The sequence below is a fragment of the Scatophagus argus genome, chromosome 7 (assembly GCF_020382885.2).
Source record: "Scatophagus argus isolate fScaArg1 chromosome 7, fScaArg1.pri, whole genome shotgun sequence".
Lineage (NCBI taxonomy): Eukaryota > Metazoa > Chordata > Actinopteri > Scatophagidae > Scatophagus > Scatophagus argus.
In genome coordinates, this window is record NC_058499.1 from 7,400,063 (window position 1) to 7,414,560 (window position 14,498).

General features: G+C 41.9%; 1 protein-coding gene across 2 annotated transcripts in view; it reads left to right on the forward strand.

The window, feature by feature from the left end:
• LOC124061684 (A disintegrin and metalloproteinase with thrombospondin motifs 20) overlaps positions 1 to 14,498 on the forward strand; it is a 77,312-nt gene that overhangs the window by 59,155 nt on the left and 3,659 nt on the right. For both annotated transcript variants that reach the window (XM_046393816.1, XM_046393817.1), the window contains 7 exons: positions 7,219 to 7,386; positions 11,019 to 11,192; positions 12,113 to 12,283; positions 12,677 to 12,883; positions 13,045 to 13,174; positions 14,127 to 14,221; positions 14,317 to 14,411. In XM_046393816.1, the coding sequence (XP_046249772.1) occupies positions 7,219 to 7,386; positions 11,019 to 11,192; positions 12,113 to 12,283; positions 12,677 to 12,883; positions 13,045 to 13,174; positions 14,127 to 14,221; positions 14,317 to 14,411 (1,040 nt within the window). The remainder of the gene's footprint in view (positions 1 to 7,218; positions 7,387 to 11,018; positions 11,193 to 12,112; positions 12,284 to 12,676; positions 12,884 to 13,044; positions 13,175 to 14,126; positions 14,222 to 14,316; positions 14,412 to 14,498) is intronic.

The following is a 14,498-nucleotide window of genomic DNA, read 5'->3' on the forward strand; positions in this document are numbered from 1 at the left end:
AAAAAGAAAAGACACAAAACAATTATCACATTTATTGCACAAATTTATGACTGCAGACACATTGTTCAGTATCAGCTATCAGGAATGTAAATATCATTAACTAATTGCAATTTCCTTAAAGCAATGTTGATTTAAAATGTGTGCAAGCAGCAACACTAAAGCTGTGTGTGATAAATTGTCATCCGAGGCAACTTTTTAGTAATTTATGCCTGTTTGTTGCTTACAAAAACATACTGTTTCCTGTTCAGAGTGGGTTTCCCATGGAGGGGATCGCAGTTGAGCATCTGTGAACCAATCATGCTGCTTCAAATGAAATCCACATGCACAACATTGACATACTTTACTTTGGCTTGAAGGCAGTGGGCAAGAACATTCTCCAAACCTGTCACCCTGGGGTCAGTCGGTCGTGACATCATTGGGCTTGTGTTTCCTGATCCTGCCCATATGCCAGTTGAGTGTGAGCAATTGAAGCGGAGGCTGGAGGGTCCCCCTGGTCCTCGCAGGCATGGTTCTTGTCATGGCTTTAATTTAAATCTGAGTCGGGAGATAATGTTTCGTTTCGGCCTTTGAGAGAAAGCAAAATAGTTCAGTTGATGATTTGCTGGTTAAAAGTCAAACACTATGATTTTGGCAAACCATTAAGGCTTGGGAGGCAGAAAACCAGATGCCGTGAGATCTTATCTGAAGATTCAAAATATTTGGATCACAGCATGGGGTTCTCATCAGGAATGGATGTCTCTTTTAGGTCAAGCAGTTGGGTAACATGAAGGCAAGTGTAACTTTTAGCACACTTTTAGTATAGATTTTCATCCGCTCAATTTATTGTAGCTTAGAGAGCGGTTAAAAGATGATATCAATGCTGTCCATGTAGAAGCAAAGCCCCATCTGAAGGATCTGAGTCTTATCGACGATGGGTTCGTTCTAGGCGTTGGTAAAAGTTAAGAGAGCAGCCCATCTTGTACGGGTAGGTGGTATTTTGTGGGTGATCTGAGTTGGGAGTAGATGCAGTGAGGTGGAATGAGAGGAGACACGGTGTGAAAGTCTGGAAGCATTTAGGCTTGTCTGCTCCGGACTCATTGAATGCAAGGTAACAAAGAGTCACTTTCGTACAGGTAGGGAATGCCTGCTTTTCCTCAGCTCGTGGGTTAAGTATTGTAAAGCGCTTTTAGGTCTCTTGACTAGACAAGACTTGACGGGGCCTGGTCCTGTTCGAGCCTGTTGATGCTATCAAGTTGATGGAGTGAAATGGAGTTTGTGGGACTCAACGTTTCTCTCAAAGAGCTATATTCCCCTCTCATGGCAGAGACAGTGACAGATTGGGTGTTGTGGCTCATTTTAAGTATAGGGGAGATGGCGATCCTTCATTCCAACTCCAAGATACAAGACTGTGTGATTTTTTTTTAGCTATACTAAGCAAGGTTAAAATTTAGTGTTGCTGGTCCCGTACTCCTTGAGTGCAGGTGTTGTACTTTCCTTGTGATTCCAGCTACTTATCTGGTCTGTTTATAATGGTTCACTGTTCTATGTTAGCAGGGCCACTGGTCCACAGATGTGACGAGATTCCAGTATGTCACTTATTTTTTCAGTCAGTCAGTCATTACCAGTTATACACCCACTTATTTCCCCAATTAACTGATAATTGTTGGGTCTATAAAACAATGGATGATGGTGAAAAATATTCCTCATTCAGGAGAAACTTGAAATACCACTTTATACCACCCATGGCCAAGATCAGAAGAAAGGATTGAGGGTGGACATGAACAGTTAAGAGAAAACAGTCTTGGTAAATATTTGAACTTGCAATTAATACCAAAAGAAGTATCTCCTTATAACCTCTGGAATATAGTCATTAAATGACTATTAAATGAAAATAATATCATAAATAGTGTCTGTGTCTTGCCTGTGGATATTCGATGATGAGATACATGCATAGCAGGTGTGAAATTTGTATAATTTCTGTTTTTTTCCATCCGTTTTTTCTTTTTCTTGTGTAAGTGATTGTAAGATCAGGATCTTTCACTTTTTATTTGATCCTTCCCATACTCACGTACCCTGTATGCAAGCTGTGGCGAGCTGGTGACTATGACAGATTAGAAAAGCAGCTGTGTAACATTTAGCAGGAAGAGGGAGTTAGACTTTAATGTCCTGTGTCAAAGTTCACTACTTTATAACTTTACAGCTGGTGTTACTGCTGTTGTGTTTTTCAAGCTCTGCCATTGTGAATTAGATTTTTTTCTATCTTTTCTGTGGTTATTCCTCATTTTACACACCTGCAGCAGAGTGCAGGGCAGCACTGAATATTTCAGTATAACCCAGTAATGGAAAAGCTCTCAGTGGAATGTTTAGGCAGACGGAAAAACTTGGCTGTTTTGTCATTTCCTTTTGACTTATGGTTGCTCGGTGTATCTTTTCTGAGTGGTGTTGACTTAAAAAGGAAACTGTGTTGAAGAAACTGTATATGCCTACAGTGCTGGTTGTTTATTTAACTCTTTTAGAGATGGCAAAGTCATACTTTTGGCATGGAGTGCAGAACAGGCCGTTTAGTTTGAAGTTTGAGTCAGTAGAAATACAACCTGCAGCTGTCATTGACAGAGGCAGGAAATAATTTAAGTTCATGTTGGGATGAATAGTATAACAAAATCAACTCGTCACACCTGAAGTTCATTACAGTATCTGTATATATATACACACACACACACCCATATATAAATATATATATTTATGGGTGTGTGTGTGTGTGTGTGTGTATATATATGTATATATACACATATATACACCTTGAGCTGGGGTCTGCTCTGAGGTTTCTGCCTTCTAAAAGGCAGTTTTTCTTCGCCACTGTCACCAAGTGCTTGCTGAAGGGGAATGTTGGGTTCTCTGTATTACCATTTAATTAAAGAGTTTGGTCTAGACCTCCTCTGATTGGAAAGTGCCATGAATTGGCACTATAGAAATAAACTGAATTGAAACTGAATTGAATATGTGTATGGGTGTGTGTGTGTATTGTAAGTGGATACATTTGCATATGCTTTGTTTGAATTCATCATGCTACTTCTGTGCTTCAAAGCATCTTGTGAGATTGGTCACAGAGAAAGAAAGTCGAGGGTAGCGTGAGATGTGTTGGATATTTAAATGTTACGATTTCACACTTCTGCTGTGCAATAGTTTCAAACAAGTCTGGGTGGCTCTTTTGGCCTGATGGATAAAAGATCTATGACTCTTGACATTCCTCTGCCCCATGACACCACTCTTGCCGACTGTTCCCACGTTGACAGCATGTGTTGTTTTCTTCCTTTGAAACATCCCTGCAAAACAAGACCATGAGCGGAAAAGCAGCCTGAAACTTCTGTGACCCTTTATCTTGCTCCCTCTTATCCCTTCTTTCTGTGATTCGCAGTTTAACCTACGCACCAGAGGACATGGTGATACTGATAAAACTATACCAGAAGACACAACATTATCTTAAAGAGTATTCAGTTCCCAACCACTTGCTACTTGCTCCTTTCTTGATTTGGTTGACCCAGCGGCGCAGTAACCTTACGATTCTGTATCTCACAGCCTTGACAACATGTAGCCCAGGGTATAATTCTACACTCCCTTCACAGTCTACACTTGCAAGTTTGTTCTTGCTCCGGGTCAACACTGAGCTCCTTTGAAGAGTCTATGTAACTACAGTTACCATATGCTTGGTATTACCATCCTCTTGCATTGCAAACGTGCTGCAATGTGATTGGAATTCAACCTTGGCTCTCACATTTTAAGATATGGTCTTACTTAGAACTGCTAAATATATGAAACACAGAACAAAAACCTGTGTGATCTGATTTGCCTTTCAGCAGCCTTTACTTAATGATACATCATGTCTTTTAAGCCTTCATGGTATATCACTGACTCGGTTGAAATCCTATTAGCAGATTTTGTTTCATATTACATTATATTTTGTTTTTTTGCAAGAGGTAAGACACAAGCTGACATCTTGGAATAAACCATCATGTCAACAGTAATGTTAAACACAGGTATCTTTTCCTGACATTTGGCAAAACTCACATTATGATGTTCGTGAGCCTCGACATAAACCATTGTTTTCAAAACACTGTGGTAGCTTTTATCCTTAAACAAAAAGACTTTTATAGCGTAATTACAGTTCTCACACTAATAAATGTTTTCATGAACTGCTTGAGGCCCCAGTGATCAAATAAATGCACCTTTGCGTAAAAAGCAGTTTTGATCTGAGTTTTGTGGAATTTACCTTCTCTCTGTGAGGTATTAGCTGCACTACATGCTATATTGGCTGAGTGACAGATATTTAAACTGCCGTGGAGTTTATCTCGAATGCCTAAAAGTTTCCTATTGACTTACCTGTTCACAGCAGGGTGGTGGGGGGCATCTTCTTGAAATTGCTGCCAGTTCCTACACAAAGACATTGATGCTCAAAAAAAAAACTGATTGTATAAAACTCCGTATCAGATATTTTGTCATTTATGTTCAAAACTTCCCAGACTGTTTTATGGTTTTACAGCACACAGAAAAGGCAGAAATCAACTTGGTTTGGTTTTGCACTCAATTATGTGATTTGTTCCAGAACTGTGGAATGCTATCAAATCAAGAATGCCACTTTGGAGCCACTAAGTAGAATAACTGAAAGCATCTTGTTCATTTCTTTTGGCTTTACATTTCAGTTATGTCTTTCTCTGGCGAAGTTCTGTTCTGCTTTCTCAAAAGCTGTTTTACTTGGCTGGTTTTCAACTTTGTACCAAATCTAAAGCGGATGAGTCATTCCTTTAATAGTAATCCACATTATGCCTTGATGAACCTCACAGGATTACACTAGATTTAACCTGCCTAATCATGCCTAATCATGTGAAATTAATTGCTGGGACAATGTGGGAGGGCTAATCTGTCTGAAGAGTGTTTCATTTCCCATGAGACACACTTTGGTTTATGCGCAATGGCCCCAAGTATGTTGCCATACTTTCAAAACTCTCTCAGACAACACATCAGAGTAACACCAGAACATATTTCGAACTGAATATGACATATAGAAGTTCTGATTAAGCCCATATAAAGTTATATTAGCACAAAATGCTATCATGATGACAAGTTACACCTTTTTATTAATCAAGCACCCAATTTTAATTCTTCTCCAAACACAGACACCACTATTAATTTTTTTTTTTTTTTTTATGTGAAGAGACATTAAATTGTCACACCTGTAGCAGCTGAAAATAAGTTGGAAAGTCTTACCTGAGTGGGTGCTGGTGAGTGAAGCAGCCCAGCTGTAGATCGGTGAAGCAGAGGTCCCTGAGTCCTTGCCCTCCTCTTGCTCTCAGAGGTGAAGCCGTCCTCTGGTCCCACGAGCCGTGCCAGCTCTCTGCACTCTGTGTTACCAGCCCTGACTAACTAATGGCTGACAGATGAGGTTGGCAGGGTAGAGGGAGGAGCACATCGCCATATAGCGTCTTTTCTCCCACCGTTTAAATGCAGATACAGTTCAGCTGGGGCAGCATAGCCCGTATGGCTGCGATTTCCTTTCTTCCTCCCTTTTTTCTTTCTCTTTTTTTCCTCCTGCTTTTACAGCAGTAAGGAGGGGCTAGCCATCCACTTCATCACCCCCACCCCCCAACATGCTTGCCTGTCTCTGCTCTCGTCTGAGGTAGACGGAGTTCTGTTATCATTTTTGAGTGAGTGTGCAGCGGGTATGTGAATCTGCCATGCTCAGGGACTAGTCACTCAGCTCTGGCCTCAGCTTTGATGTTTTCCATCAGCTGAGCCAGCCCTGTGTTTAAAATGCCTCTGTAATTACAATGTGTATGATGCATGTGTGTGCAGCGTCAACCACAGCCTGCACCACACTTCAGAGGAAAGCGCTTGAGGTGGTTTTGTTCGAAGGGTTTAAATGGCTATTCTAACCTTGAACGGTTGATATTTATAACAGGGGGAAATTCCTTTTTGCACCTGAAACCGGAGAAAGAAAGAAAGAAAATCCTTATGACATTTGCGTTCCTTCACTCCATGGCCCATAATCTGTAGTATAATCAGTACGATGAGCGAATAGAGAAACGAATCATGTGTTTGCAGTTATGCAACATTCTGAGATCATAATTAGAGGACAATGCAATATTATGTTTATTATCTGGACTGGAAAATACGCTAAGACAAAATGTAACTCTGCTCGTCTTGTGTATTTGATTCCAGCACCCCATTTTGGAGTGGCTTTGTATGGGGGCGCTCACTCGTCAGGCAGAAATAGCAGGCACCCTAATTGCAGTCTGGTCTCTTGGGGAATGAAGACTCTAGAATATTTTCATCTACAATCTCAGGCAAAGACCCTTTTCAACGCTTTCATCAGGGTGTCGGGTTTTTATTCATCATGCCCCCCCCCCCCCCCACTTGCTTGTTCTTCTTCTTCTCCTCCTTGTTCTCCTTCTTCTTGCTAGCTTTCCTGAAGTATTTCTAGGTACCTTATTCATACCAGATGACGTCCTTGCTGTGCACATGCAGCCATGTCTCACTGCTCTTCTTATCTTCCTTTTGCCTCGGCCTCTGCTCTTCACAGCAGCTCTAAAAGTAATTCCTCTGTTTGCAGGTTAAATAGTCGGCCGCATTCCAGCGGCATGAGTACTTGACAAAAGGTTTTGGTGAACTCCATTTAAGTTGTTCCTTTGAGTTTGTTTGCAGTGTGTTCATTTGGCCATGAAATGCAGTAAGGAAGCTGTATGGTGCACCTTGTGTTGAAGTCTAAATGCTGTGTATGTAGTACTACAAAAATTTGTACTTTTACATCTATGGTTCTATTGATTCCTTTTGTGTTTACATTCTTTGGAGGCAAATTGAATTTTATTTGGGGTTCTCACAGATTTTAAATATTCAACAGCAACGTTCCTGTTGCTCTGCATAATCTTCACACCATGTTATTAGCAATTAGCATTGGTAGTATTATTTGAAGAGGCGTTTTTTTTCAGGCCTCTGTTTACTTTAATGTGATTTGGAAATTTCCGTACAGCCGATAAATTACACTGAAAATCACACAAACTATTAGCGTCACTGTTACAAAATTAATTGATTGATGTTTCTGGTGATGTTAATTTGATGTTTCTGGTTTTGTGATAACTTTTTGCAACCATGATCATGACCACTTCAACAGGACTTTGCTAACACGCCCTGCTTTTCTCTCTTTCTCCACCCGACACCCATCCCCCCTCTCTGCCTTTCCCTCTGCAGTGTTCAGTGAGTTGTGGTCGGGGCACCAAGCAGCGTGAGATAGCCTGTGTTTATCAGAACCAAACCAAAATAGAAGAGGAGCACTGCAGTCATCTGCCTCGGCCACGGACCCAGAAGGCCTGTCGGGAGCGGGGATGCCCCAGCTGGAAGGCCAACAGGTGGAGGGAGGTATGTTTGCTCATCTTGCCGTTTCATTTGGCTCACAAAATAGGCTGGACCTCTCAGGGAGCAAACTGTGGCTAGCAGCTGAGACACAAGCACAAACACTTCCCAGAGGTTGCAGATGTAGGACATGTACACACACAGCACCTGTCCAATCACCGCTCAGTTTATTCTTGTTTAAGAGTAATGTGTCATTTCCTTAAGTGTGAACTAAACACCTCGGGCTGGATCTGTGGAGCTGTTTATGTAGTGCATATGACATTTAGATGTCAGGTTTAAAACACTTCAAACAAAGTGTTGAAGTCGTTGTTGGTGTAATCTGCAGAACGGCGCTTTGAGGATCAAGTTCTACTATTGAAGCTTTTCATCAGACCACACACATCTTTCTATCTTTGTTCTTAATGAAACACAGTAGAAATGCAAAGAAAGAATGATGTTGAGAATGACACACATCCTGCAGCACAGCAGGTTTCTGTACCATTGTGCACTCGGGCAGCTAGTACCAGGCAGGGCAAAGCCCTTTGCATAGTCGCTCAGGGGGTGAGGTCACAGTCATGGAGTCATGATATCTGCTTCCAAGAGGAGTTGCAGCCCAGTTTTGACCCAAAGTCACGTCAAGCTCCTGTAGGGAGAAAAATACTCAGAACCAAATTTATCACATGTCGTAGAGCAGATTGAAAGGAGGTCTGATCTGTCTCTTTGCCGTGCTTTGTCAGATTATTCTGAGGAACGAGCATGCTGCATGTTCAAAAACATACAATAAATCAAAGAGCTAGTAAAAGATAAAAGAGCTTGGAATGCTTGTCTCTCATACCTACAATATCATGGGAATATCAAATCTGTCAGCACAACATGACATCAGTTTTTTTTGTGGATATTGCAAACTCGCTGCCTATTTTAAAGGGATAAGGAGCAACATTAGTATTCATCTAAAGTCGCATTTGTTTCCATCTGATGAACGTGAATCTAATTCTTCACTCTCCTTTTAGTTCTGATTTGGTCTTCACCAACTCCTAGAGAAAATATCTGGCTCTTTAAACAGCTAAATGCTCCACTGTGTTCACCAACTAGTTGTTAATTCTGTCTGTTTTAAGGGCTTATGCGCTAAAAATCAAAAACAGAAAAGTTGTTGGATGTAAAACCAAACCGTGAAAAGATGAGTGACCCACACACACACTTATAAGATGTGATTGTTAGGTTAAAAAAATCCTGATTAAACACACCTCTTCTGTCACCCCTTGGCTGAACAATGTTTCTTGACTTTCCTGTCTTCCAACATACTCAGAAATCATTCCATCTCCCATTTGAAAAATCCAACATATCCCTCCCCCATTTCTAAGTAACAATTAAATCCCAAAAGGTCCAAGAAGACCCACGTCCCCCCACACACAAGCCTGCCACTCCTCACTCTTTGAGGCTGTCCTCCTCCCCTCTCGCTCTCTCCCTCGCCGGTGTCTGGAAGCAATCATCTTCTTCTACATACCACCAGCAGCCATGAAATCCTCAACTAGAGCATAAAGACATGTTTTATATCTTAATATCCATGCATGTGACAACTTTGAAACCTCAGCACCCACTGTTTGAGTTATTCCACAGCTACCCAGCCCTCTCACCTCTGACTGGGGGGTGTAATGGGCAATGTGTTAGTGGGGAGCAGAGGAGATGTGGTCTTCCCATTGATCCAAGGACACAGGAATCCTTTTCCTTTTTTTACTGGTTGTTTGTAATGTGGTGCTCACATATTTTCAGTGTAAAATTTTAAACTGCTGGAACAGGGTTGGTTTGTCCAAACTGTAGAAAAATATGTTTTCTAAACTTTGTCTGACCTCTCACGCTTTATGTGAATAGTTTTGACTTTTGGCTTTATTTGCCCATGTTTCTCAGATATCAATCTCTGACATACAGTTGTAGTTCCAAGGAAAACTTTTTTTTTTGAAGAGACACACTGTTGTTGGACTTTTCAATACAAACTTTAACTTTTTCAAGTAAAATTGAATCAAAATCTATTGTATTGTGGTGGCCATAGAAATCTCAAAGGTGGCTCTCACAAGCTGAGGAAAATCCCAAATTATCTGCATCACCAAATGTCACTAAATGTGAAGGAGAAAATATGGTTTGTAATTTGGGTGAAATGACCCCTTAAAGTCTGTCAGGGCTCACTTAACACCATTATGAACCATAAAATGGTCTCCTAATTTTTCCATCTATAGTTTCATGATGTTCTCACTGTCTCTGATAAAGGGGCCACAGAGAATCAGGTTTCTTTAGCTGTAGCAGTTAACAGTGACTAAAATCACTTTAACAGCAGGTTCTATTTTCATGCTTTGTGAGATTTTAAAAATGCATTTATTTATTTTTTTTTAACTTTTAGGTCAGATTTCCTATGGTGCTTTTTGTTCTCTTTCCAAGCTCAAGGACTTGACCCTTCACATTCAACCGCACTGTAATGATAACACACAACTGCAGCCAGACACGAACAACACAAATACATCTGGAAGTTTTCGGGAAATTTGATACTCGCTGTATAATGTGCAGATTTTGTCACTGTGTGAAATCGCAGAGGCCTGGCACTGTTCTTTGAGGTCTGTAGGAGAGTCGCAGAGAAATCAGGCTGATCAGCTCGAGCCTTTATAGAGTGCTTCCTCAGTATGCAGGTATGCTTCTCAAAGCACATCAAAGAGATGTTTGAGATAGACCTTTGTGTGACCCCAGATATACGTCTCACAAAGAAACGACAAACTGGCATTGGATTTACTAAGTGTATTGTTCGGGTGCATCAACGCAGTAACGCCGACGCTGAAGGCCAAACATTTAAGAACATTGCTACAATAAGGGTGTGAAACTCAAGTGTGAAGAAATAACAAAAACTTGAGTTCAAAAGCAATAAAATGCACCCTTACTTTATTGAATATACTCTGCTGCTACTTGTTAAAATTCACCAAAAGACAGGTTTGCTATTTTCTGCTTGTCCTCCATGTTGCCATGTTGTATTAAGATGTTGCCCAATCATTGCAATAAAAGTGGCTGATCCAACACACATGCCAAAAAAGTTTTTATCCCAGTTTGCCCTTGCATAGTGCAGCAAAATGCATTTTCAGATTTGGGGCTCTTTGCCCGAGCCCATTAGACCATGCGACCATGCTATGAACTTCACCTTGAGATGACATCTTGCACCCAATGGGTTTTTTTATTGTTGAAGTATCTTGGTTAGCCACTAGGACAGGCTTGCAGCAAATAGCACGTCTATGTACTCTGCTCGCTCTCAGTCAGGTCCCTTAATGTCTTGTAACGGAAGACCTTTCTCTAAGTCTGAGCTGAAATAAGCTGAGATATTTGGGGTTATTTTGTTGAACGCTGGAAAGCTCCCTCTGGAGTCACAGAACACGATGTACAACTGTTTACATGAGCTTAATAGTGCTTGGTAGTACTAAATTGGTCTTCATGTGTAGTGTCAGTAGAGTATTCCTTTCAGATCAGCTCCACGAGAGAACTGGGGTTGCGATGGCATGAAAATAAGTAGTATGTCCCTGTTATATCCCTGACTTTACACTCTACATCATGAGAAACACCAGAACATGTATAAAAGTTTGATTTACTGCCTTCTTCTCACTGAGATGTGTGTTTGTGTGTTTTAAAAGTGTTCTGTCACGTGTGGAGTCGGAGTTCAGAGACGAGAGGTTTACTGCAGACTGAAAGGCACTGGACGAGTCAGAGAGGATCTATGTGATGCTCGCCAGCGTCCTGCTGTTGTCCGGCCCTGCCAAACTGCAGAATGCACTCATTACATCTGGGTTGCTGGCGAATGGGAGGAAGTAAGTACATGAAACACATTCTTTCACTCTTGTCCTATCTACAACCTCCCTCCCACTTTCCTTGTTCTCTGTCTCCCAGTGTGACACAGATGGACAGATGTTTAACCACCTTATTAAGGTTTTTATTGGCTGACATCTCAGCTCTTTCTGTCTTTCCTTGTACCATTAAATGGACGGTCTGCAGAAACCCTTTCTCTTCTGCGTCAATCTTAAGGGCTTTGTTGATAACAATCGGTTGGTAAATCATGTCGAACCTCAAAGTACCAGTGGCCATCATCCCTTTTGTCCTGCCGAATATCACTGTTCTGTCACGCTAGCAGACTGTTTTTTTCCTTGTTCATCTTTCTCTTTAATGTCCTGTGTTTTGTCCTCGGAAGTGAGGCATGAAAGCAGGGCGCCATGTAGGGCCATAGAACTGTATCTTCCTGCTGCAGGAATGTTTGCAGTGTTCAGATTCCTGTCTCTGTTGCTTTGAAAACTTACAGCCTCATTTCTGTTACCGTTTGGCCCCGAAGTCTTTTTGTTCCTCAAGAAGTACAAAGAAATTGTCCTAAAATTCACACAACCACTTTTTACATGAATTAATTTTAAGATCCTGGTCTCTTGAATTTTAAAAGCTCCTAAAAACCTTTACTGGGCCCGAGGGAAAGCAGCTTCACTTTTATCTTTTGTGGTAATCAGAGCACCTGTTGGGGATTGCGTTCTACGAGAGCGAATGTTGCCGTTGTCACCCACACAGCACTCGTTTTCCCTACTTGTGTAAACCTTTACATAATAGAGAGTGTCCCCTTGGAGGGCTAAAGGGGAAAGTAGGAGTCTTGAGAAGCTGAGAATAGTTGCTGAAAGAACAACACTGCCCCCGCTCTGCCAGCTCCCCTTCATTCTTTTTGATTTTGCGTCCTGTTACATTTTCCTTGTAGTGTAATGCCACCTGTGGAGAAGGCATGAGGAGCAGGAACGTGGGGTGCATGGGCCCAGGAGTGACACCCGTCCACGACGATTACTGTGAGCCATCGTCACAGCCACAATCACACCAGCCTTGCAAAGGAGCTCCCTGCCACTACGTGTGGATTACAGGGGAATGGTCACAGGTAGGAATTAAAGAAGAAATGAAGACAGAGACTTACTGGAATTACAGCTAATGACAAAACCCAACCCGAGCTGGAACCTCTCTACTCACAATCTGAATGAGTTTTTTCTGATACACTTCTTAGGTTAAATAACTGTCTAAATCTGACTGGGTTAGCAAAAAAGACATGTCACAGAGCTGAAAACAGGAATGTCTTTGTTAGCTCATGTCTGTTTTGGACAGACACGATTTTCTCTGATCTGCATTTTTGCTTGATACATTTTTCTCAAAAATGAATTGATAAAAAATAAAAAGGTTTTTGATTAATTTAGTAATTTACTTAATAAACTGATTGTTTCAACACAACATCTAGTATTAGTAACAGTCATTGTGTTTATATGTGTGTCTGGCTCAGTGCTCTGCCAGCTGCGGTGTGGGCTACCAGCAGCGTATCGTCTCCTGCTCCGTGACGCCCTCCTCTCAGGCTCTGCACGCGTATGCTGCAGCCCAGTTCTCCTCTGCCAGCACCAACTGCCCTGAGCCCCACCCTCCTGGCACCCGGCCGTGCCTCCTCAGGGAATGCCCACACACAGCCTACTGGAAAGTGGGCCCATGGAGCAAGGTAAAATGGCTTGTTAGGCAGTGAGAAATCTAGCTAATCATCATTTTCACAAAACATTTTGATGACTTGTGTATTTTTCGGTTCTGCTGACAATTTATATTTGTTCATTGTTACGTAGCTGTGAGATTGACTGCCCCTGTGTGTGTTTGTGTGTGTAACAGTGCTCACAGACCTGCGGGGCTGGAGTGATGGAGCGCAGAGTGGAGTGTGTGACGTCCAAAGGCCAACCGTCCAAACATTGCCATCCTTCAGAAAGACCTGAGTCTCAAGCTGCGTGTCAAGATAGAGAATGTGAGTCGAACTCATTCACCAGAAGTCTTCTTATGGCTTTTAATGCATATCTCAAAAGTGCTACAATTGTGTCCAACTTTTCTGATCCGTGTAGCGCTTACTGCCAACCGGGAATGTGTGGAGCGATGGAATTCAATTGACTGTGCTGTGTATGTGGCAAGCAATACCGTATCTGATTGTGTTTATAGAAGTTCAACTTTTCGCTTTGTTTTAACACATTAGGCGGAACAGCGGCCTCCACTTAAAGCCTCTTGGAGTGATTACTTAGTGAAACAACACACAGACAGTCAGCAGTTTTCTAGAAATTGCGATACGGACAGTCTGTTAAAGTGCCTCAAGGGTGTGTGCTGCGGCCAAGGCAGCCTTCATTCTGAACTTGCTAAAACCCGGCAGTGGGCCAAAGTTTGCAGGTTTGCTCCCCCACATTTCTGATGTCTCAGTACTAGCGCACTGGGCTGTTCATTCCAGACTTGGCTTCTGCCAAGTCAGGCAATGCAGAAATTAAAATGATATGCTCGGGTGACAGCCAGTTCTGTGATCAAGTATTAATGCTAATCAGTTAATCAGCAATGATATGAGCTCTGGGAGAACAGAGGAGGCAATACAAATAATGAAACATTATCATCGGCCCTCATGAGAGCCAGGTTACAATCTTTTTTCATAGTAGTGTTTCATTTATTAACTTCTGCAGAAATGTCTGGTATTCGTTAATGATAGATTTATGAACTGTCTTGCACAAGTAGAACAGCCAAAAATCATGGTTTAGGGTAGATGGATTTAGCTCGAGTTTACAAGTATGGAGATAGACTTTGAGTGGTGCTCCTTTATGCTTTTTCTAGCAGGAGGTCGGAAAGTTTCATGTTCCGAGTTGTCAGGAGTACAGCAAAAGGTTCCTGTTTCCTTCCGGTTGTACTAAAACCTCTCCGTCCTCCATTCATATTTCTTCTCCCAGGCCAGTTGTTCACTTCCTGTCGAGAGATCCAGATGCGACAAGGGGTGAAGATAGATGGGGAATACTATCTCAAAGTCAAGTCTCGGATCCTACAGGTGTGTCCATTAGAACTGCCTCTTCATAAATCATGAGTTCCACCTGCAGCTTCCCCACAGACTCTCATCTGTTGTCTCAATGTGTTTGACCTCAGATTTACTGTGCCGAAATGCAGACCGAGTTCCCCAAGGAGTATGTGACCTTGCGCAGCGGTCTGACAGACAATTATTCAGAAGTGTATGGGCACAGGTGTGTATAATGCAAGGATGACTGATCGCCACTTGATTATGTATTGTCAGAATTACTGTACGCCATATTGCACTATGCGTAGAAATT